This window comes from Anser cygnoides, chromosome 18 (genome assembly GCF_040182565.1).
Source record: "Anser cygnoides isolate HZ-2024a breed goose chromosome 18, Taihu_goose_T2T_genome, whole genome shotgun sequence".
NCBI classification, from domain to species: Eukaryota; Metazoa; Chordata; class Aves; order Anseriformes; family Anatidae; genus Anser; species Anser cygnoides.
In genome coordinates, this window is record NC_089890.1 from 2,128,317 (window position 1) to 2,152,442 (window position 24,126).

General features: G+C 44.2%; 1 protein-coding gene across 5 annotated transcripts in view; it reads left to right on the forward strand.

The window, feature by feature from the left end:
• The window catches only part of TYW1B (tRNA-yW synthesizing protein 1 homolog B), a 106,579-nt gene that overhangs the window by 14,297 nt on the left and 68,156 nt on the right, over positions 1-24,126 (forward strand). For 4 of the 5 annotated variants that reach the window (XM_048068012.2, XM_066979393.1, XM_048068013.2 and 1 more), the window contains exons 9-11: positions 7,851-7,977; positions 19,210-19,262; positions 21,909-22,027. In XM_048068012.2, the coding sequence (XP_047923969.2) occupies positions 7,851-7,977; positions 19,210-19,262; positions 21,909-22,027 (299 nt within the window). The remainder of the gene's footprint in view (positions 1-7,850; positions 7,978-19,209; positions 19,263-21,908; positions 22,028-24,126) is intronic. The other variant, XM_066979394.1, reaches the window with a different exon arrangement.

Genomic DNA, 24,126 nt, shown 5'->3' on the forward strand with positions numbered 1-24,126 from the left:
CTGATGTGAGGTTTCCTGGAGCCTTCCCTTCTCCAGGATGAAAAACCCCAGCTCTCTCAGCCTGTCTTCATAGGAGAGGTGCTCCAGCCCCTTGATAATTGGGTAGTAATGCAAAGCTGTTAAATATCAAACTTCAGAAGTGTTTTAAGTCCACCTGAGCATTGGATTTAATCTTTATTTGCAGCCTTTTCTTCTCTCCATCTGTTGTTGGAGAATATCAGGGTGTTCCCTGCAGCAGCCCAGCCCCTGTGCTTACCATTTCTTGCAGAAACTTTGTGCTGTGTTTCTTCAGGTGTTTTTTTTCCTGTGGATCTTTTAAGATTCTTGCCAGGCAAATAACACAACTGAACAGAAGTCCACAAATCAATGCATGGAACAATTATCTGCTGGTGGTAATTGCTGGGAGAAGCGTGGAGGAAGTGACCTGTTGCTGCTGTATCCAAGGAGTGACTAGCATAAGGATGACAGCAGATGCTGTGCTCCAAGCCAAATAAATGTGTTTGGATAAGGTGTTAAGAGGTACTGTAAATGCATCCATGTTCTGCTAGATGAACGCTGCAGATCGGTTGTTCAGCAGTGCAGCTGCCAGTAAGCCTGTCCACATGTAGTCTCCAATCAAACCTTATTTATTGCGACTTCCCAGGGGTCAGAATAGATTGTAAGTGGCTCTTGACTGCAGGAAGTGTACAGCCTCCAGCTTGTTCAGTGCCCTGCTCCTCTGCGTGAAGGACAGCACCCCTTACAGACAGTGGGAGCTGTTTTGTCTTTCCTGTTGCAAGGTGAGCCATGATTTTGTTTTCTTTGACATTTGAGCTGACAAAGCAGGCAAAGTTTGAGGGATGCTCTACGGGGCTCTTCGATGCCTGTTTTCCCAATTGCTAATTGTCTAGTTTGTTTTCTTACAGTCAATGAAGACTTACTATGGTAGAAACCAGGTAACTTCCTTTTGGGTTTATAGTTATTACAAGAATATTATATGAATTAAGAGTACTTTATTAATCTTGTGTCCTTTATCTAATAATTCTGAGAAGGTGGCTAGTGCAAATCATTGAACAGGCTACGGGACAGAACTGTTAATTTGGCTGCTTGGAAGACATGGATATACTCGGGGAAGTGGGAGGAAGAGCAAACAGGGACTTGTTTGCTGCTCTCCGGTTAGCTCTGGCTCCTGCTGATCATGAGCTTGAATGTGGTCTTTGGCTGAATGGTCTTCCTGAGAAATCCAACCCAAGGGGGGAGTCGTGCTTGGGACTCTCATTTCCCTAGGGAAAGTGTCAAGAGCTTTTGCCTTTTAGCACCGTTTCATAACCTGAATGATCATTTTATGGTTAAATGCTTTCCTGCTTGACAGGAATTGTGAAGACGAAATGCAAGCTGCATCTCTAAGGTAGTTACGGGAGCTGGCAACTTCTCTTGCTCACATCTGACCTGTGTCAGTGCACTAGTCTGCACTGAATGCCTTCCCTTCTCTGGAAGACACTCAGTGTTTCTAATACAAAAGAGCAGTATGGAGTCCAGCCAACTTCATTGCTTACAAAGGTTGTCCTTTCCAGACCAGGTATTGATAGTAGGAAACGTGCCTCTAGCTGGTATTAGCTCAGATTGTTGACTGGAGGCTGCTTCAAACATAGCCAATGATCACAGAATAGAAATTCCTAACTCTCTTTTTGAATGTGTGCGTGATGTTTTAGCTGCTTGAAAGATTGATGTTGAAGTGAAATGTCCTTTTGTCCTCCCCCCCCCCCCCCCCCCCCCCCCGAACTGTATGGAAAAAGAAATGGAATGGAGAAGTCTTTTATGGAGCCATTTAAAAAAAGTGTGCAAAATATGGCAAGACCCTCAAAAAAAAGTGTGCTTACATGTTCTGTGTGTGAAAAAGCAAAGTGGACTATAGCAGAAAGTCTTGCTGGCTTTAGGCTGAGCTGAGCACTTCAGGACACTTGTTAAATCTCGTTTCCTAGGTTTTAGTTTTGATTATTGTAGCACAGAAGAAAGGAATAATGTGAATATATGCCCCAGTTTTCAAATATAAGCTAGTCACTTTTGGGTGGAGACAGACAGACTTTTAGTTTTGATTCTTCTGTTTCCTTTGAAAAATCAGTCTTTATGGTGTGTCCAAGGAAGCTTCCCAAATCAAACAAATGTCGACAGAGTCATGAAGTAGCACATGAAATGCAGACATGGTTTAACTACACCTTGTAAAACCTTCCCTACAGCGAAGCAGTGATATTATAGCTCAGTGAAGCAATCTCAAAAACCCTTTTGTAGCCCTGCATATATACTTTAGAGTTGTGGTCTGGAAATTTTTGTCCTTGAGGATTCTGTCTGATGCTGTACTACAAGAAAATGGACATTGGTGGGATCATTCATCTTTCTGTGCTTCACGGAGGGTGTGCTGTGCCCCTTACAACCTGATTCAGTTAGGTAGCTGCATAATCCTTCTGTCGTTACTTGTCTGCTTGAGGTTGGGTTTTAAAACGAATCCTCAGTGCTTTTGTGTGTGTCCAAAAATCTCAGCGCTGACTCTTCAAACAAAGAAAATGCAGGATTCCCTCAACAGGGCCTGAGCTGCAGTTGTGTTTGGATAGCATCCTTTCTTTGGATGGCACCCAGTACCTGCTGCCTGAGAATGATGCAAGGGGCCTTGGGCTATTGTATAGCGTAGCAAGGTAGGTGTGGATGGAAACTTCTTTCCAGATCTTTACTGAAAAGTCATAAAGGTATCTATTGTAGGAGAAAAGACCTCCTCAGTTTCTGTTTTTAACTATCAGAACTTCTCAGGGGCTTTCTCTACTTCAGGGACACATCTTGAAAATACGTACCATGGCTCTTGCTTTTGATCAAGCCGCCTCCTATTTCAGTCCGTGGCAAAGGAATGGATTGCCAAGTTCTCTGTCTCTCAGCTGTCAGGCTTTTCTCTGTTGTCTGCTTTTTGCTTCGGTTCAGGCTCTTTGCTTAACTGGGCAGTGATGTATGGAGTGGGTATGTAACCTGTGATTATGTAGGCACCAGTAGCTATTTTTAATAAGATTTTCTTGCTGTTAGGGTGTTTGCTGGTTCAGTGATTACTCAATCCAAGTTTCTAATACTTACTTTTGTTCTCACTTGCAAATGCTCAGGGCCATTTTTAGTGATGACTGACAGCAGTTAGAGTATCCCACGGTGATGTAAGAGTGACAGGGCATTTACTCCACGGACTGAGCAGTTTCATTTCTGTTTGCAACCACTGGGCTGTGTGACAGCCAGCTCTCTGTATCTGGAGCAGCAGGCTAGCAGTCTTCTCCATCTGTTCAGGAGCTTCTGTGTGAGCCTATGTCCTGTCCTGCTCTTGTGGAAAGGTTGATCCGTCAGGAAACCAGTGCCTGTAGCGCCAGAGATAGCTGGGCCTGAACCAGGGGAAGCTTGTCAGCTTTGACTATCCTCTTGTCACTGGGGTATTGCTTCCAGAGTGCTGCTTGGTGGAGGTTTCAACTCTTCATTCATGTAATTTGTGAACTTCAATACTTCATTTAACCACTCCCCTGGGAAAGTTTTACTAATGCTTCTTGCTGCCAGGCAGTCTTTTCCTGATAACCTTGCCAACATTTTTCCCTTAGCTCCAGTTCTGTTTCTCATGTCTCCAGCCGCTGATGTATTACTGTTTTCTTAACGTTTCTGCCTTTCATTTTTTAGAAGATCCTAGAGCTTTTTGATGGATGAGGCTGTAAATCATGACAATGCCAGGGTTCCCTCTCGTTTGCCCAGTGAGAGGCTAAGTAGGAAATAAGTTCAGACAGAATTGGGATATATTTTTGGGTGTTTTCCTTCCAGGGGCAAAAACTTCTCAGGGAACGTATTTTTTTCAGCTCTGGGACATAAATAGAGCCATGAGGCTAAAAATGCTAAGTTAAGTTAGTTTAAGGGAATACTTTTGTGTGGAGTTCACACTGAACTTCCCTTTTTCTTTTTTTTTCCCCTGCCCACAACAGTAGTCTGGAAAGCATTTGATGTTTTAAAATGGAAAACACAGACACCAAGCACCTTGATGTCCTGGAGAGAGCAGCTCAAAGAAGAGAAGTGGCAGTAGCATGTCCTGGTGGTCACGCTGACCAGATTTGAAAGTGGCTGTGGACGAGTTTCCTAGGGAGATTTGTAGGAAATCCTTTGAAGCACTTGAACTGTGGCCTGTGAGAGGGGCAGCAGCACCTCTGCCTTGGCAGGGAATGCTGAGGTCCTTGTTTGTGTCTGTGCCAGATTTTCGCTGCCTGCGCACAAAGTACGTGCTGCTCGTGTCTGTGCTGCCTGTATGGCAAGAAACGGAAGGACTTTCGTCTTCACTTGCAGAGGAGTCGATCATTAGTCCCTACATGTGGGACTTGATGCCCTTACTCAGACCTGCTTGGATGACAGCAGGCGGAAACTCCTGCAGGCTGCAGCAAGAGCTGTGCTGAACTCTGAGTTATCAAGAAACTGGGAGGAACTCATGGGGCTTCCTGTCTGTGGGCTCTCATCGGTGAATACAGACCAGGGGATTACTTCAGTTTTCTGGCAGGGAAGTATTTCAAGGGCACAAAAAGCTGGCTCTTGTCAGTGCTTGCTTGATTTGTTACAGAAAGACAGTAACTTGCTTTAGATTTACTATGGGACTTCCTGCTAAATCACTAGAACTCCAGAAGTTTGCTCTGTGCAAAGTTAACTTTGTTGTCTGCACTCAAACCCTAAAAATAGATATGAAAGGTTTATTAAGCAAATCAGTGAAACTCACGGGGGTATGAATTCGGTTTCCCCTAAGAAATATTTGAAGCCAATCACTTGCCAAGCAGAACAACTCAGGTATTGCAGTTCAGAGGAAAAAAATGATTATTTTGTTTGCAGGCTTTCACATCAAGATGAAAGGGGAAAAAATATTAACATCCTCTCTGAGGGGGAAATGATTCTTAAAATAAACGTGTTTCTGCCTTGCCAGTAAAGCAATTTTATTTATTTGTTCTTATGTTTAGGTACTTCTCTCAGCTACTGCAGTGATAGGCACGACAGGCAGGTAGAAAATCGAACTCTTTAATTCAGAAGGACTTTCCCGGTATCTGAAGGCTGGCTTGGATAGGATGCTGTCTTTGTAGTTAAGTGAATCGTTGCATTTCTTAATATTATGATGTGCTACATAATGCATATTGAGTTCTGGGGGGGTTTAACCTGGCATGAGATAGCAGAGTGGATGTGCCAGCATGTGTCTACTCACAAATCCTTCATGGTGTCTTGCTTTGGCAAGCTAATGAATCTGTGCTGGGATAGTGCCTTTCGTTCTTAAGTGGATGGTCGTGCCTAGTTGTCGGTTAAATGATGTGGGAGAAGCTCTTAGTTTAAGAATTAATAGTTAAAAGATGAGGATTTTTATCTCCTCTCTTCCTTATGCATGAGGCTTTTCCAGTAACATTAATATTTTATTTCTGAACAGCCTTGATGCTAAATGATGCTAGACTTAGTGCTGGGCCCTGCACTCGGCTCACAACAGCCCCAAGAGGTGATACAGGCCTGGGGAAGAGTGGCTGGAAAGCTGCCCGGTGGAAAAGGACCCGGGGGTGCTGCTCGAGAGCCGGCTGAACACGAGCCAGCGGTGTGCCCAGGTGGCCAAGGGGGCCAACGGCAGAAACAGCGTGGCCAGCAGGACTAGGAGGGAAGAGGTCTTCACGATCAAAGTCCACCAAGGGGATTGTCCCCTGTACGCAGCACTGGTGGGGCTGCATCTTGAATATGGTGTTCAGTTTGGTGCCCTGCACTGCAAGAAGGATATTGAGTTGCTCGAGCATGTGCAGAGAAGAACAACAAAGCTGGTGAAAGGACTGGAAAACAAGATGTATGAGGAGCGGCTGAGGGAACTGGGGTCATTTAGTCTGGAGAAGAGAGGCTGCAGGGAGACCTCATCACTCTCTGTAACTGCCTGAAAGGAGGCTGCAGCAAGGAGGATATTGCTCACTTTTCTCAGGTGACAATTGATATGATGCAAGGCAGTGGCTTCAAGTTGTACCAGGGGAGGTCTAGATTGGGTATCAGGAAGAACTTTGTCATGGCAAAGGTGGTTAAACATTGGAACAGGCTGCCCAGGTGGAGGAGTCCCCATCCCTGGAGGTATTTAAGAGATGCGTGAAGGTGGCCCTGAGGGACATGGTTTAGTGATGGGGCATGGTAGGTCAGGTTGATGGTTGGATTTTGTGATCTTGAAGGTCTTTTTCCAACCCGGATGACTCTACAGTTCTCTGACGATTAAGTCGATGGATGGATATGAGCTTTCAAACTCAACAGCATAAAAGTACTTCATAGAGCCAACCTTCCAGGGGAGTTTTAATGTGTTATAGAAACCAATGCAGTCTACCTATTTAAAAGAAAAAAGTAACCTACAGCTTTTCAGCAAACTGTGTGAAGGAAAAGTGAAAGATGGAAGCTGCTTTCTCCTTCAGTATGGCCCAAGTTGTGTTACTGGTCACTAGAAAACACCTTCCTGCGCAGCCTCACTGAAACCATAGACAAAGCTTTATTCAACATGAGGAGAGGTAATAACTTCTGTCCCGAAATGTTTTACTTTCCTCTTTCCTTCTCAAGTATTATGAACTTTACTTTGTTCTGGAACCCCAAGACTTTTTTTTCTTCTGGGTTACCTTTAATTGCCTTCTGAAGTTTTGCTTGGGTACAAAAGGCATCTGTATGTTTAGGGATGGCTGGGTTACTTTGTGAAGAACACAGTTTGGCAAGCCAAGCGCACTGGTTTCATTAGTGATGCGAACAGTTGGTGGGTAAACTTGGAAGCATTTGTATGAACTTCTTGATGTCTTTGGCGCAAAAGACACTTGGATGTGAAATAGCCTGTTTTGTAGAAACAGAATGTCCTCTGTTGGTTTTTGTTTGTTGTTTATCCGTAACTTCTCTAATATTTCAAAAAAGCCATAAAGGACTGACAGATTACAAGTTGCATGAAATATCAAAGTAATTATTTACACTTTCATGCTTCTTTGTGCAGACATAAAGTAATAAATACCCATAAAGTCTCAGAAGTGACACTTATACAGCAGGGGATTCACAATTTTTTACGTGCTGGGATTTGTTTGTTTCTCCTTCTTTTAACTTTATGCTAATACCTGATATTCTTGTGTTTGTTTTTAAGTAAACTCCAAGAGCTTAAGCATGTTTATAAAGCGGCATCTGTTGAAAGCCAAACTTGTGGGATGCAGCAGCTTCTGTCTGGAGTTGACTGCTGAGGGGGAAAATAGCCTTTTCTGGCAGGGTCTTTGGTGATCACTGAATTTTGGTGGTGCTCTCGGCTGTCCTTTTAGGTGACTTGTGGAGAGCAGCTTCTAGTCTAAACTCTTGGGCTGTCCAAATCACTGTAGTGATGTGGCTTTCTTCCACGGTCTGTCCCAAATAACTGGGACAATAGCTGCTTTGTCACGCCAAGCAGCTGCATTTCCAAACAGGATGGTTTGTTCCTTCGGGTCTGCATGCTGTGGAGAGGTGAGGTTACTGTGCAATCGCAAAACCCATGGGTTTAAAGCCTGGAGTCCCTCCTGCTTCCAGATGAGATTCAAGCACCTTGTTTCTTAAAATGTCGTAGGGAATTTTCTTGCTGTGTTAGAACAAATCTAGAGTGTCACGTATGGATCTTTTTCTCTTATTTTAATTCGTTGTCCTAAATGACTCAAGGGTCGGTGACAGATGGGAAGAGGGATAAAATGCAGGATTACATGAATGCAGAATTCATGTTTGGGCACTCGTGTAGGGTTTTAAGTCTAGCAGGTCTGTCAGGACTGGTTGAACTGTGCCACAGTGCTTAAAACGTGATGTTTCAATCTAAGTGGTTGTAATTCACTGTCTTTAAACAGAGAGAACGTGAGCTTGAGGAAGGAGTTGTTGGAACAAGCTTGTCTGGAGAGACCGCCGGGAGGAAGGAGGCAGGTGAAAAGAGAGAGATGATAACTGCAGCTCTGAGAGACGCGCTCACAAAGCAAGGTGAGGTTCTGTCAGCCTGGGCAGTAGTCCTGGATTAGTGGTGGGCTGTTAACAGAGCAAGTGAAAGCCTATTTTCTCTTAAAGATGCTGCTCTGGACTGTGAGTCCTGGTAGGCTCTAACCAGAGGCAAGAGAAATTAGGCTAGGGCTGTCTGTATCTGCATTCCACGGGGGAAGAAATTAAAGCTGTGTAATGCATCTCAGCGTGATGCACAGTAAAGTGTGGGGAGAGCAGCAGAATTCTCAGGGTATAATACTTCTGCTAAGTCAGCTTGAGATAGAAGATAGTCCTATGTGCCTCACGCTCCTAAGTGTAGGCTTCTGTAAGAATATTTAAAGATCAGATTTGTTTCTGTCTTGCATTTTAGTTCCATGCTTTTATTTCAGTTTCAAATGCCTCTGATTTTTTGGCACTAAAACTTTATTTCCAAAAAGAATAGTCTATCCAACTTCATCTGCTAGATGATTAGGTTAGTGGCTCTCCTATGAGTTGTAATGAACAGCGTTAATGAGCTAACAGAGGACATGTCTTTTAAAACAGAGGGCAAGCATGGGAGGAGCCAAGCCAACAGCAGTGCAGTTCAAAACCCTCCGCTGTGAGTGGTAAAGCCAGGAGAAGAGTGATGTGAGCTGCCCTGTGCTGCTCTGTCACTGCAGTTAGAGACTAAAGGGAGCCTGTGTGATTTTTTTCAGGATGAGGGTACTCAGTTCTCTTGCCCGCTGAATCAATAACCTTTCTCCTGATGTGTCGGAAAAGGCACTTTGGTCACTGTAGTGGAGACACATCGCTGCAGAGCTGGGCTCTGAAGTTCTGACCACATTCTATGTCAGTCCAGCAGCCGTGGGATCACAACACGTTTGCTCCACAGGATCTCAGTTGTTCTTCAGCCTGAGGTTTTGTAGATGGCTGGTGTTGTGTTCTGCCTATTGTGTCTGACTCGTTTGGTTGTTTTTTCATTAACCTTAGTGCAGTTGTAAAACAGAGCTGTTCTTTCATTTGGCCTGCAGATTTAAAGAATCCAACAAAGGCTTCTTTAAAATGAGACTTGGAGTAGTAGTGACCGTGCCTCATCCTCATGTCCACAGTGGCATTGCTGCTGGTTGGAGCCAGCGGAGGGCTGCAGGAGGCTGGTTCAATGCTTCTCAGCTTTGATTCTGAAGGCTGTGATATGGTGGCAGTTGCAGAGCAGCTTGAGGAGTCTTACAGGCTTGTATTTGTACTTGTTTTTGTTATTACTGTGTGTGATCAGAAAGGCTAATCACTCTGCCCACAAGGGTGTTGGGAAGATGGGTGAATTTGGCTGGCCGGGCTGGGGAGTGGGCTGCTGGAGACTTCTGGACTTCTTCTCACCTCCCTGCTTCTAGAGCTGGCCAGCAGGGAGCTGAGTGCGTGCTCTGCTGTGGGTCCCCTGTTTTGAGAGGGTAGGGGCCACTGCTTCTGTGGGGGTGTACAGAGTGCCCCAGGCATCTCAGCTCCTGCATGAGGCGCCAGGAGCCGTAGAAGGGATGTAGAAGTGGCCTGTGGGTACTGACTTCTGGGGTGTGGGTGCATGGTTTTGAGCAACTGCCCTGCCTGGATGCTCTTCTCGGGGTGCAGTGCTCTGCCTTGGCTCTTTGTTAGGCCAGGGTGGTCACAGGGGTTGTTGTGGGAGCACTTCATGGCCCGGCTCGCTATGACCAGGTCGTTACTGGTTCCGTTTTGGGGAGTGAATGAAATAGTGGGGTATTAGTGCTGTACACAAGTGGTAGTTTGAAAAATAATGCTGGAGGGAAGGTCACATTGCTGCCGGATTTTTTTTTTTTTGATGCAAAGGCATTTTCTCCAAATAACTGGGATTTCCTTGTGGTGTTCCAGAGACAGGAATTCATTATTCAGATAAGTTCTATTTTGAAAGTAAGTATTTCTCTATTCCTTTTGCATTCAGGGTAGTGCCAACAGTGGATCATCTGGTTGGGGGTCTCCTCACCTAAATCTGCAGTTTGAAAGGCTTAAAACTATTGTGCATGTAATTTCAGTTATGACTGCCTCTTGCTGATGCAACCCTCCCCTCCTTTCCTCTGCCTCTCACATAATTCTTTAATGGTTGCTTTCGGAAGAGAAATCTACCTTTCTCTTCTTGTGCTGTAGCTCTTTTCTGCAAATAATATGCTAGGACAAGCTTACGTGGCTACAAAAATAAAGCAACTCGCACCTTCCCTCGGCACCATCCCCCCCAAAATAACGGTGCAGTGTTGTCAGAAGATCATCGGATTTAGCGACAACTGGTTGCTTTGGGTATGGGTTCAGTGTCTCTTCAAGATTATCCCTAAGGGCATAATTAGCCCAAGAGAAGGAAAAAACAGTAGTAGTGATTCAGAAGAAAGCTGTTCTTTTGAACTGTAGTTGCATAACAGAAATAACAGAAGTTTGCCTTTGAACAGCATCTCTTCAGACTACTGTAACACTTTTATTTTTTAATCACCTTCAGACAAATTTAGCTCCTTCCTGTACGTAAACTGAGTATTGCTTAATAGTTTTATTTTAGCACTAGCAGTGGATTTCAGCTAAATATAATCTAAAATATTGAATTGTGTAGGTGTAAGCCCTTGTAGTTGTCTGGTTGCAAATACCTTTATAAAAGGTGCTCTGAAATAGCTGTTTCTTTGAAAGTCGTAGCTGGTCTTGTGCTGTGAGCAAATGCTGATTCCCTTCCCCTCGGTGTGTTCAGTCTTGCATAAAATACACATACAGCATGAACTACTTAGTACTTGCAAGTAACAAATATAGCTGGAAAGAGAGAGGGGCTGACAGTATGTTAATGCTTTAGTTGCCTCATCTGTTTAGGTTGATGTCATGAAATTAACTGAAAATAGAAGCAAACCTTTCATACGGATGTTTCCTGTGGTGATTAGTAGGCGCAGCCTAACTTACTTTCTCATTTGCTTTCTACAGTTGCTTGTAGAGTCTTGAAACAATCCTGGCTGGGCTGAAAGTTGTATTTTTTTCTTAATCTGCTCATACTCTCTTTCCAACATGTTCTTTGTTTTGTTCTCTTTAACTATGTGTACTGCTAAACACGACTGTTTCTTGTAACTGTGTAGTAGGTAATAACACAACAGGAATGGATTACAGTTACCCAAAGACAGACCCCACGGACATTTATTAAATTATTTTGTTGCTTCTTTGCTATTGCGAGTGCCGTTTTGCTGCAGCCCAGTTAGATTATCCTGCTTCTACTGGTTAAATGTACCTAAAATTTAGCACCAGTGTGTCCATGATCTCTATTTCACTTGCGTCCAAAGGCAAGTGCTTATTCAGAGATGGCTGCTATCTGAAATAGTATGGGCTACTTCAGTAACTGCATTCTTTCATGCTCTGGCTTCCTGCTCGATGTAAAGATATGCTTTGAGCTGTTTTTCAGCGTGTATTAGAAATCTGGAGGCTGACTTCAGAAGAATATCGAAAACCGAGCTTTTCAAGTGCTTATCGATCTTGTTTGAGATTAGGTTTTCAGAAGTAGTGAAGTAGTCAGTAGCTTTTACTGCCCATTCTTGGACTGATTTTTTCAGTGCCTGCTGCTCTGAGCTTCTGACGGTCTCTGCTTGGCTCGTTGTGCTGAGCTGTTAGTGCTCTGGCTTTGGGAATCAAATCCACTGCACAGAGAAGTGGCCCAGAGATCGGTGCTGCCGGATGTATGCTTCCGCGGGCTGTGCACCGAAATGTTTGTATGTGTCTTTGGGTTTTGGTGTGATTTATGTGTAGCTCTGAAACTCCAGGTGGCACTAACAGCTCACAGCTGGGTCGGGGATTAGTATCACTGGTGCAGGCTCTGAAGTGTACCACAGAATTCAGTTATTGGCTATGGGAAAATTAAAAATGAGTTTGAAAAACACAAAATTCTTCTGTGAATACCTGTGAGCAGGGTAAACGTAATGACTGAAACCAGGCAAAGTTAAGCCTGCTAGATTTTCTTGCTGTTCCTTAAAAATATTTGTGTAAACAAATGGGGAATACACAGTTAACGGGGAAGAATCCAGGAAGCAGAAGATGCTCAAGTCCCACAGTGTGGAAGCTGCCAAGAGCTGGTGGTGAGCTGACTGCAATACTAATGTGCTGGCGCAGATGTAGCAGCTTATCAGTAGCGGATTAGATAGCCAAAACTCAGCTTTGTGGGCCTGATTCTTCCCTTGTGTGCAGTTATTGGAGTTGGTGGTTACCCATATATAACAGAGGAAAACGAGTATAAGGTCACTTATATTTGAAGTTCACCCGTTATTTTTAGGTTTTGGAAGGGCTTTGGAGAGTATTGGTCTTTGAAATTAAGTCTATTAAGCTGGAACAAAGTACAAGATATATTCAGGCAAGGATAAAATTTGCTGTCCTTTCTTCATAACACAGCACTTTCCCCAAGCAAGGGATCACCATCTTTGTACAAATGGATATGTAGAGAAAGAAATGTGCTCAGAATGACTGAAAGTTTCGTTAAAAGCCAGCACAATCTCTTCTCTAATAACGTTAGTTCTCTGTGTGTTAGTTCGGGCTACTTAAGGAAAAGAGCTGTGCAGGCTGGTTGCCTTCTTCCACTTAAACCTTTTGACCTGGCAGGACAGTTTCTGCTAAAGCTGACACTGATTTTTAAGTTCTTAAAGATAGTGAGAACTTCCGAAATGTTTCAATTTTGAGAATTCAGGTTTTTGAATCTTCTTATGAACAAAGAGGAGAGATGGAGACGCTTCTTTCTCACTTAATGCCCAGACCTCCAAGCTATGCTCCATCGCGTTTGGTTGGCTGGTTGCTGCTGGTCGGCAAGGGTTTAGCTGTAGGCTGGGCACATTTGCTGCATCCTACGCAGTCATCAGGCCAGTCAAAATAGATAAAGGACGTGAGAGGAGCTGGAGTTACGAGGCAGGGGTACGGGAGGCACTGTGGGGATCTGAAGGTCTTCCACGGGAGGGTGGGTGGGTGAGAGGGCAGCCTGAGGTCCTGGCCATGGAGCTGTTGCTCTGTGCCGAGCTGGGGCTGCTGGCTGGGGCAGTGCAGGGCATGTTTCTGGGGAAGCTGGTTCTTCTTTGAGACAGCCTGTTTGAGAGTCCCACCACGTTTTCTCATGCTTTGCTTGCTTTTCAGCCAGAAAAAGGATTGGATCTGTTCTCCTCCTCAGTGGAGCTTGTCTTCCCAGCCTCCCAGAGGTGTAGGTCCTTCTGCTACTCAGTTAATTGAGTGGCTTGTCTTGCAGGTCTTTATCTGTGCAGTGTCTGGGAGCAATGGGGGGGTGACTTCTGTCCACAGCATGTTTGTTCTGTTCTCTGATGTGCTCTGGTGAATGCGGGTGGATGTCTGTGAAGATGGCTTTTTGGGGGTAGAGGGCAGCTGTTCTCATCTTGGGATGGCAAAGCCAGTGTGGAAGTTGGTGAAACTATCAGGGCTAAGGGGCTAATGGACATCCCATTTCTCAATCTCCTCCGTGGCAAGAGGTCTCAAGGACTTGCATTTGATTTGGAGGTTAAATTAAAATGGGATGAGCTGCCATGCTGTAGATGCCCATGGCCTCGCTTCTTGAAGACGAGGCATGCCTTGCTGGAGTTGCTTCTGGTGGAGGTCAAGAGCATCACTCCTTCATGGCAAACATTCTACAACAGCTCTGCAAATGGTCTGTCTTAGACTTTGCTTTGTCAAAGGTGCCAGGTACAGACAGGTTTTCTTTTGTTTTCCTTCAGCACTAGCTGATGCAGGTGAAAATATCAGTGGTCTCTGTGTGTGTCTGTCAAAAGCAGAATTTGACTAGATATCATACATTTGAGTATTGGAGGTTTTATATTAATTTGCCCTTGGTGCCCTGGCAGTTCAGTGCTGCAAAGGAAACAGTGCTCTTGGATTAAAATGGATACCTGGGTTTAAGTGAAAACCCAGACCTTAAGAATTTACTGTCTCCTTCATGGTCAGCTGTTGCTGCTGGAACTTACAGCTACTGGCATTCCCATCCTTGACCTTCACCAGTCTCATTTTCTTGATACTAGGTAGGTTTGGTTTGCCTGACATAGCAGCTGTGACTCTTGCAGTGGCTTAAGCAGGCTTTTGCTACAAGTTAAAAATGTTCAGGAAATTCCTCGTTCTCTTTATGATGAGAACGATCTGAAGCAGCGTTTTGGCAGCTCCACTGATGGAGCAAACTTTCCATCCAATTTTGAACTTAAATATCTTTGCATGTAAGGTATAGTCCTGCAATCCTTTATCATGTTCTTATATCTGCCACGAGTGCATGGAAGCAAGCTCTTCCACAACTTGCTAGCCTTTTGCTCCTTAAGAGCCATTTTTTCAAAAACGTTTTTGAAAAAAAAAAAAGGGGAGTTGACTCTGAGATGTGCTTTGCAAGGATTTCTTGAAGATTGAGCAGTGCTGGAAATACAACCAGAGGTTTTTCCTATCGTGCTTGGGCGATATGAAAAATTCCAATTCCCTGATCCTACTTCTTTCTATTCTGGTATAAATGCTGATATAATTTGAACAGCTTCCTTTCACAAATTACTCTTGTATTTTTCTTACTTGTTTTCTAACATTAGTCAGAATGCTGTCTCTTAGATGGTAGCTCGAGCGCAGCAATTGTTACAGCTTTTCAAAATGGTCCTTACGATGCTGGTGATGGATTACTGCTGTATTGTAACCTTCAGTTCGGGCCTTTTAACCAGCACACTTGCAAAACAGCAGGGAACTGGAAACTTTTCTCTGTAAACATTCCCCTAGTTTGAAGTTTTTTCTTTACTGAGTTTTCAGCTTTAATGAATAATCGTTGCTTCAAACCAGGTTTTTACTTAAGGAGATTGCTTGATAGAACCACGCTGATTTGTCAGCTGCATATTACTTCTTCCTCAGAAGAAAGCTTTCTGAAAGTCTTTTTTTCTTTTTTTTTTTTTGAAGCATAACGTGGTATTAGATTGGCTTTCACCATGCTTACAGTTACTGAATTCTCGCAGGGTGGTTAAGTCTTTCTGCCTTTTAGGGTCTTTTCAACCACTCATCTACTTGATTCTTTTATTTCAGATCTTTTCCTCTGTGCTTTCAAAGTCTTCCGTTGAAGCATGCTTTTGGTAGTGTAAACATCTGTACTGGAAGGTGCCCTCGGGTTTTCTCCTGGACATCTGGCTGTGTTAGGATAGTCAGAGGAATCTTAAAGTTGTGTACGTGACTATTGCAGGTGCATTTTTTTTAGACTACTAGCAGCTATGATGCTGCTTCTAATAAGTGGACAGTTGTACTAGTAGAAATTTGGTTTATCTTGGTTATTCTGCTTTCAGAATGAACATACTTGCTCACGTGTGCACATAGCTAATCCAAATTTGGAGGCTTGAACTTGTTACGTGACACCGGTAAAACAATCTAGCAAAGACATCACCAAAATACCTCGATTTCCTGTAATGCGAGATATGTATGTGTATATATACACAGTGGTGTACTGCCTCAGGTACATATCTGAGGCTGAAAGTTCACCAGTGTCCCTCAGTAAATCCTTAGAATTTCGGAGAATGAACCTTTAAAACTATTTACGTGATGGAGTTGAAATGCTGTAATAGTTTTAAACAGTTGCAGAACTGTTTTGCACTAGATGATGGAGCATTCACCATCTGTTACAGAGGCCATCTCTTTTGGTTAAAAGTCCGTCTGTGGTCTATTAAACTCCAGTTTGATTCTCAGGGCAAACAATCACCAAATGTTTATTGGCCTACTGCCTGATGAAACTAATTTCACCCAAAAGCTTGTTTAAAAGCTTAATTCAAGTCTTTATGACAGTGACACCGAATTTCAGAGAAGCTTGACAGGTTTCTGGGTCATCCAAAAGTTATTATCTAGCATGGGATCAACTAAAATACACGCTTGTGATCAGACATTGTGCCTTTACTCAGGAGTAGAGTTTATTATTTAACCTGCTGGTAATTTAAGGAGTCCTTTGAGTATTAGGCTGTAGATGAAATATGATGTTTCTGTTGAGCCTTAGGATCTGAAGATACGTAAGGATTATGAGCCCAGTCCCATTGAGACAATACAGTGTATTGTTTGGAGGGTGTTGCATCCAAATACTCACTTACAGTTATTGCTCCCAATAATACTTCCCAAGAGCAAGCTTAAGAAGTAAGTATGTGTGCTATGAGCCCTGGCACGCATAGGTGCAGACTCTGGGGCCGTCAGTAAGGTATGATTCAGCTACCACTTGTAGAAGAGCCTTGGCAGAGGCACGGCGGAGCTGTGGCACAGCTCGTGGCAGGGGTGGGCTGGCCTGAGCTCTCCCAGGGGTTGTTCCGCAGAAGCTGCTGCAGAAACGGAACGGGTGAGACCCTCAGGCTGGTTCTCTGGCGTGTTCTCTCCCAGGGCTGGTTTGAAGCTCAGCACTTCTTGGCTCCTGCATAATCCTTTGCGTTTTCTTCTTTTAGTCCAAACTAGGGGCTAAAATACAGTGCTCAAAGAAACAGGCTTTGGAGTCGGAGGGACTCTGCTCACAATAGATGTAAAGAGCGTACAGACGTGGTCGCTGATACTTGGTCTCATTTCCAAGCCTGAAAAAACGTGTCACGGCCCATGATCGCTGTGATGGCTTAGCAAGGTAACTGCGCTGTCTACCAGAGCAACCTGTGCGGTGAAGACTCGAATTCAAAAGCTTTGTGCGGTGCTTTTAAGAAGTTCTGCAAATATATGATGTTTCTTCCAGTAACTCTAGCTGTGACTCCTGGCAGCAGCGAGTAAGATGAGTAAGCCCCTTCTCATAGCTAAAGCTGGCTGAAGTTTGTAAGCCTCTGTTTTGATGTTGAACATGTACAATTTTCTTGGCCTTTATAGGAAGCTGTGGGCGCTCCACATGGTGGAAGTTGGTCTAAGTAACTAAGAGAAAATGTTGCAGCTTTGGGCTCCGGAGTTTGGCACCTTGTCCAGTTTAGCTGCTTCCTCTCTTCCCTTAAGCAACGCAGTGGTGGATTTGGGCAAGCATGCCCTAGTTCCAATTTAATTTTAATCTAAAACTTATTTTAAAGCAGCCACATTACTTCTGTTGACAATCTGAGAGAATAATCTTATGTGAACACTGTTGCCGGGTTCTGAGAAATACAAGAAGACGACTAGGGCTGCAGTGGTTGATATCAGCAGAGTCTGGCTTTCCCGTGCTCATCATATCCTGTAAGGATATGAATTCTAGCACTACAGGGAGGTCTCTGAGATTAGACCTTGCTGGACAAGCCTTTTTGCAAAGAAATGCAAAAGAAATAAGCAGGAGAGACTCAGGGTAGGAGGAGATGATGTGATGCCGCCAAATTCAGTTGTGGGGATTTGGTTGTCTCAGGCAAGGATCAACAGGGAGATGCTACGTCCAGTCCTAGATGGCGACTTCAATATCACCCCTGGCTGTGCTGAATATCAGGTCCATGTCAGAAGTGCTGATCAGGGTTATATTGATGTCTTCTCCAGGAAAGGGCTGGATGATCAGCTTGGTAAAATACCAAGGCTTTTTGGGTTGCATCAGTTCTCTCTTCCTCGCTGCATTTACTTAACCCGGGCCTGTGTGCAGGGAGGATGAGTTTGAAATGTTGTCCATTCCTGCTGAGTTGAGGGGAGAGGGAGCTCAGGGCTTATTCTCGGGAACAGACTGAAGTCTCTGAACCTTCCCTTAACCTGGCTGTCCATCCCTTTGCCATTAAAAGGGGGTCCCCACCACTGGTTCCTGCCAAACACCCCCCTTGCTATGAACCAGCTGTTCACAGTCTCTTGGAGAGCTGATCAGGGAACAGATCAAGCTAAAACTGCGTTTGTCCACCCTCCCCCACAAGGTTAGAGGCTGCACAAGGAGACAGGAGCAACATCAGGTCAAGAAGTAAGAGGAGTCTGGTCAGATCTCTGCTGGATTTCAGTGGCAGAGTAGCGGAAGCAGTGTGCTCTAGATGCTGTGTGATTTCTTGTTAGCTGTGCATGTCTTCACACTGTTTAATTTCTAGCTGCTGCAGCTGTTACGGCATCTGCTGTCACTTTAGTTCCCGGCTGGCTCGCTGTCCTTGGAGGTGCAGGGGACTTTGGGGTGCTGTCACACTTCCCTGGGGCCCTGCTGCATGGTGACCAGTTCCAGGCAGGGTGGTTGTGCCCGTTATCGTTGTAGCAGGTGAAGGCTGCTTCTGTGAACAGGCTTTTTTTTTCCCCCCCCCCCTTGGGTTCATGCTAATTGGCAGGAAGGAGGCCTGATACCTGAAGTTTGATTTCCCTTGAAAGTGTTAATAAAAATACCAGCCCAAAGCTTCTGGTGGAGATGTGCTGGGTTTGGACAGCCAGGCCACACGGATGCGTAAATGCTACCGCGTGAGTGACACCACGAGGCTTCTCAAATCCCTCTTATTCTTACGCTGATTTCTGAAGTGATTTTTAATCCTTCAGACATATTGGTCTCTAAGCACTTTTTTCAAAGAAGAAAATAACCTAACTCAAGCAGTTTGGGTAATAATAGTACTTAGTGCTTAACGAACGCTGTAGAATTAATCCTTCTGGGCCAATAAATTTAAACAAAATTGTGTTGATCTTGGCTGGGGAGTGGGAAATGATGTGAAATCAGCTTTCCTCCGGGTGTGGAGTAGTGGCTGCCTTGCTTAGCTGGTTACTGTGGCTCTGTCACGGCCAGGGGAGATGGTGTGGGTGATGTTGGTGAACCCGTGAAGCTTGGGTTCAAACAGAGCCCAGCGTTTTGGTTCTTTTCCACCATTGCAGCTGCGCTGTCGATCAGATGTTGTTCTCCAGGCTTGGTCAGACCTCCTGAGGAGCAGGAATAGGTCTCCTTGGTCTTGAGGAAGAGTCAGGTCAGCAGTAACTGCTTAGGGCCAGGAGAACCTACTGGTGCCCTGTCCTGCTCCCTCCCATGCCCCATCCCTTGGGGTCAGTGCAGATGTCCCACACTGCTGTGCAGGGCTACCCTCTTACCTGGAGAAATCTTAAGGCCACCCCAGAACGACTCAGACAGAGCTGAGCAGTACAAATAGATCCCCTGTGGAAAAAACTGCTTCAAGGTAGCCAAAGTCCCTTGGGTGACCATGGCCTTTGCTCAGATGTGTGGGCTCCCAGAGTCAAGTGACGAGTGATGCGTGTGGGCATTCCAATCTTGGTGTTGCGTTTGAGCCAACAGGGAAAAGCAGCACTGAGATGGAGATCCTTAATAATTTTGTTACCTCTTATTATGTTTTGTGTGTCAGCTATTGCAGGCTGAAATTGATCGTTTGATTTACTTCTTGTCTTCAGGTTACAAGCTGATCGGAAGCCATTCTGGGGTGAAGCTCTGTCGGTGGACAAAGGTATGCTTTTTTCTCAGTTCATAAATAAATAAAAAGATAAAGCGAGAGACTTATTCAGGTATTACAATGTACAGGTGAAATACCCTTTAAAAATGTGATATTACCTGCAAGAAAACATTCTGTCTTACAGGCTGTAGTTCTGCATTTCAAGCTATTAAAAACTCGCTGCTAAGAGTGAGAACATGACTGTGGCAAAGAGCTGGGAACATCATTTTCTGTTGTTGTTTTTCCCATTTCTGCTGTCTGCTAAAATATCTCCTACCTACTAAAATATACGGCAGGAGCAGAACGCCACGGGAAAGTGGGAAGGTTTCATCATAGGTGTGAGGTCTTTTGAAACAAAGATGACAGTCCATTGCTACATTCAAACGAGTGCACAAGGGCACTCATTAAACCTGTTGTTCTGTGACTAACGCATCTGATTTGTAAGAGGCAATGCTCCTCCACTATTTTGCAACACTTGCCAAGGTCTAGATAGCAAAGTAACCGTCACTAGGAGTTTTTTAAATTTAGTCTTTGGGGGTGTGTGTATCTATAGCTGTACATCATATACATGTGGGTATATATATGTGTGTGTGTATGCATATATAGGTGGAAAAAAATCATCCCCCAAGTCCTGTAGTTGTAGGCTATGTAAGCCATTAGCTTGTCAAGTAGTTTGTTTGCAGGCTTAAAACTTTTCCCAGTGGAGGTGCAGAGCCCTATAGAACAAACATCAGCTGCTTCAGTATGTTTGTTTCAGCTGTCCTCTGCAGGTCCCTGAGAAGTGGTTTGCAGCTCTGAAGTTGAAAGCTGGCCTGTAATGGTATACATTTGAGGAGTAACATTGATTTTAACGTGCTCCAGCCTTCAGCATTCACAGGATGATAAACCGGGAATCAGCATCTCATCAAAATGCCAGCACATCTTTAATTCTTGAGCTGTGGCAGCGATCGGTTCCTTGGTCTCTCAGCTCTCTTTTTGCTGCATGATTAACTTTGTTTATTTTTGAAAAGAGCTCTTTGAATGGCAATCACCTAAGTGGGTGGCTGCAGTGAGGTTTTTATTGAAATGGCTGGTATCAATGAACTGTCTTATCAAAAGACTTGTTCTTGTGAACAGCGTTAAAGAGCCCACCGTTGTATTGTCATGAATATTTGAGACAGACTGATCCCAGTGATGCTTCCGCTGTTTACTCTTGCAAATATTTCTCTTCTATCATTTTTAGCGTCAGAGAAGGCCACGAAATGTTTAAAGAAAAACTTGTCAGACTTCAATGCTGTGACTGAGAGAAAACCAGAGAACCTATTTTTATTAAAGAACTGAAATTTAATGCAGCACTGTAAAGCCATTTCACAAAATAAATAGCAGCTCTGTGTGCTTAGATAGTACCATACTATTTTTAGCTTAAGCAGGAATTGAACATAAAGCCTTCTAATAAATTGAGCTGAAATTGGTTACAGGCAGTGGCTTTGACTCAGATTCACACCAATATGTGAGTGTCTTCAGGAGGTTTGTTCCAGATTTGTATCAGTGGAAAGCAGGAGCCAGGGCTACAAGGAATAGTATTAAGCAGCGCTCCACAGTGATATCTCAGATTAAAATGATTGTGTCTGTCGTATTCTGGAAAAGAGCATAAACCCTGCAAATTTAAGGAAGGGTCCAATTTGCCTGTTTTATGAAATCCATAATACAACTTGCTCTCCTAGAACTTGTGAGTCTCCTGAAACCTCTGTCATTTGAGGGATGGGTAGAATAAACAAGATTTTCTATTTTGTTTAATCTTCCAGCAATGCTGTACATATGTTAGGCATTACCTATTCTTTCCCTAGTGCTCAGTGGAAACTTTCTCTTGGATCACTAGGACACTTCAGGTAGAGGAAGACAGATTAAAAGTTATTATGTTATATTTCAAATTTTCTCTGGAGAGTGGTAAAGATCCTTTCTCATTTATTATTATTTAACTGAGATAATGAAAGACAGTCTTTGCTCCAAGCAACTTGCATGCTAAATAGGAGACAAATTCCAGTGGGAAGGCTGCTGCAGCTCTGTGAAGGAACGTGCGATGTCCTGCTGGAGCCAATGACTGGTGTGAATGAGGGTTTATAAGGTCAGGATATTTATTTAATTTAGTGCTAGAAGAAATGCTTTACTAGACAAATGGAAAGAATTGAGTGTTTCATAGTGCAGCCTTTAAATTGATCCTTGTTACTCTTTATTGGGCTCTTGCAATAATATTTCTTACAGCTTAAGTGGCTTTACCTGCTTTCTTCTGTTGGCTGGTTCAGTTAAAAGGTTCAGTGGAGCACACTTACGCTTTGGTGCTGCGAGTGAGAAGATGCCGACTGTCTGGGTAGATCCTTACAGAAACAAGGCATTTATGGTGTCGAGTTTAAAGCTGTGAGAGAGGAAACTTACACAATCAGACTGTATGCTGATGTGCTTATTAGGAATTTCTTAAAACAGACTGCGTCTGTCATTATTCTGACCTGTTGCATAGCTGTGACCTGGCTCGCCATACCCATCACAGGTGGCTGAACACCAAATTTACTAGTGATTGAAAACTGCAGGTATGCCCAGGGAGCAGACTTTACATCTTTACACTTGGTTTGGTTACAGATAGCGTGTTTCAACTTTCTCAGTATTTGTGTCTTTTTCTGCTTTCAGTCGATGCTTCGAGGCCGAGGCGGCTGCTACAAGCACACGTTTTATGGAATTGAGAGCCATCGCTGCATGGAAGCCACGCCGAGCCTTGCTTGTGCCAACAAATGTGTGTTTTGCTGGAGGTAAAATACTGTTGCAGTTTTACTTTGGGGGGAGATCACCTGGTCATGTATTACAGTCTTTCTGTGCTATTGCACGTGGGGAGAGGAATGCTGTACTGTGAACAGCAATGCAAGAAACAGGGCAATAGCTACATAAGAGGGATGTCTGTTTGTCCACGGTGCTAATCCTATGCCCTGCTCCGCTCAACTGTGTGGGCCAGCTGGGCTTTGTTCTGCACCACTCCGTCCCTGTCCTTATCCTCAAACATAGGGCAGTGTCATTCATGTGTCCTTTTCCACTTGGAAGTGTGAGGAGGAGGAGTGAGGAAGGGAGCTGTGCTCACCCCTGCCTTCATGCCTCTGCCTGCACTCCTCTTTGGAGAGCTGTGGAGCCCATGGCTTGGGACTGGTAGGACCTGAGGTAGGTGGGTGGGAGACTCCATTTCCTAGAGGCTGAATAAGATCTGATGGCTCCCCAGCACTACCTTCCCTAGAGCAGGGTCCTCTGTAGCCATGTCTTGGGCCCCAGCAAGTTCAGACCATCTGGTGGAAGGAGAAATCAGGGAGACAGGAGATGGGCTCTTCTCCATCTGCTGCCCACAAGTCCCTCTGCACCTTGCTCTGAAAGGGTTGGCAAGAGCCAGCACTTGACAGCGGTATGGTTCCCTCTTGAGGTCACTGTCTGGGACTGGCTCGTGGTGCTTTGGAGCACATGGACAGGCCCTCATGTTGTGCGAAGCCACCAAGGTGCTAAATATTTTGTTTTCTTTGAAAACAAAATATTTTCTTTCTTTTTCTTACCTTCACCCTGCAATTCACATTCTCAGTGAGTGAAAAGTGATGATTTCATAACTGTTGCCTTTCTAAAACAGTAGTTAATAAATGATTTTCCATTTTAGTTAGTAAAGTGACCTTTTTCTCAAAGGAATTACTTCACTGTCATTTCTCTGAAGGAAATGAGCTTTGCCTGGATCTGAACTGTCAGCTCCTCTAGCACTGCTAACTCACCAAAATGCCTGGATTTCAGAGGGAGTTTTTTGCCAGGCTGGGGGAGTGCAGGAGGGGATCGGTGAGACTGAGAAGCTCAGCAGAAATAAAAGCAATGACGTGAAAGTGTACTGAGTGGGAGGACACAGAGGTTATTCTTTGAGCTCTTTTGTCTTCTGCCTTGCTAGCTATTTCAAACCATGGGGGCTGCACGTCCTCTGCTATTTGTCTACCCTAGGGGGCTGGCTGCCAGCAGCAGCTATTCCATCCCTAAGCCTGGGTGTCCAACGTACCAGTATTTTCATGCCGAAACAGCCGCATTTCTGAGTACTGTTTCCTGTCCCTCATAGTCATCAAGTTTTAATAATGCAAACATGTCAAGAGAATATTTAAATGACAGCATCCATGCAAAAGTGCTGCTGAAACTTTGAATGCACTTTGAAGCTGCCTTCCATATTAGTATTAAGTATAAGCATCAGATACCACTTGTCCTGTTAAGTTTGCATTTGGGAGCCTATTCCAGAATGTTAATTGGTGCTCTTGATCGGCTTTCATTGTATCCTGGCTTGAAAGGACAGCAAATGGCATGTTTAATGTGCAAGTATCTCCACTTTTCTTCAGAGCCTGTAATAACAATCTTATGTCTGCAACGGAAAATGTACTGCTTATTCCTTTTTTCCAAGTATCAGCTAGCAGTGGTGCATTTAGTTCTGCAGTGGTGGCTGTACTGCTAGGAGGAAGATTGCCATGCGTATTATTGTCCCTCTGTCCCTACACAGAAGGTACATCATAAACAGCAAATAGAAAGCAATAACATCACCAAAACATAGTGTTTTGTTCCTAGTATTGCACTGCAGACCATTTAATGCTGTTCCCCTTCAAAATGACCCAACTCTGGTATTTCTTAGCAGCAGTACCCCAGCCTGTGTCTAGAGTATGGGGCTGAGCTGGAGAGGTCAAACAAGTGTAAATTAGGATAAATTGCAAAGTGCGATACCTTCCATGTGACTCATCGTTCTGGAGGTGTCATTTGGCACTTTGAGAAGAATCCTGGAAACATGTAGCTCTAATCATACTGAGTGCTGGAATGCTTTTTTTGCTAATGGTAACAACCTGAATGCAAGCAAATAGCT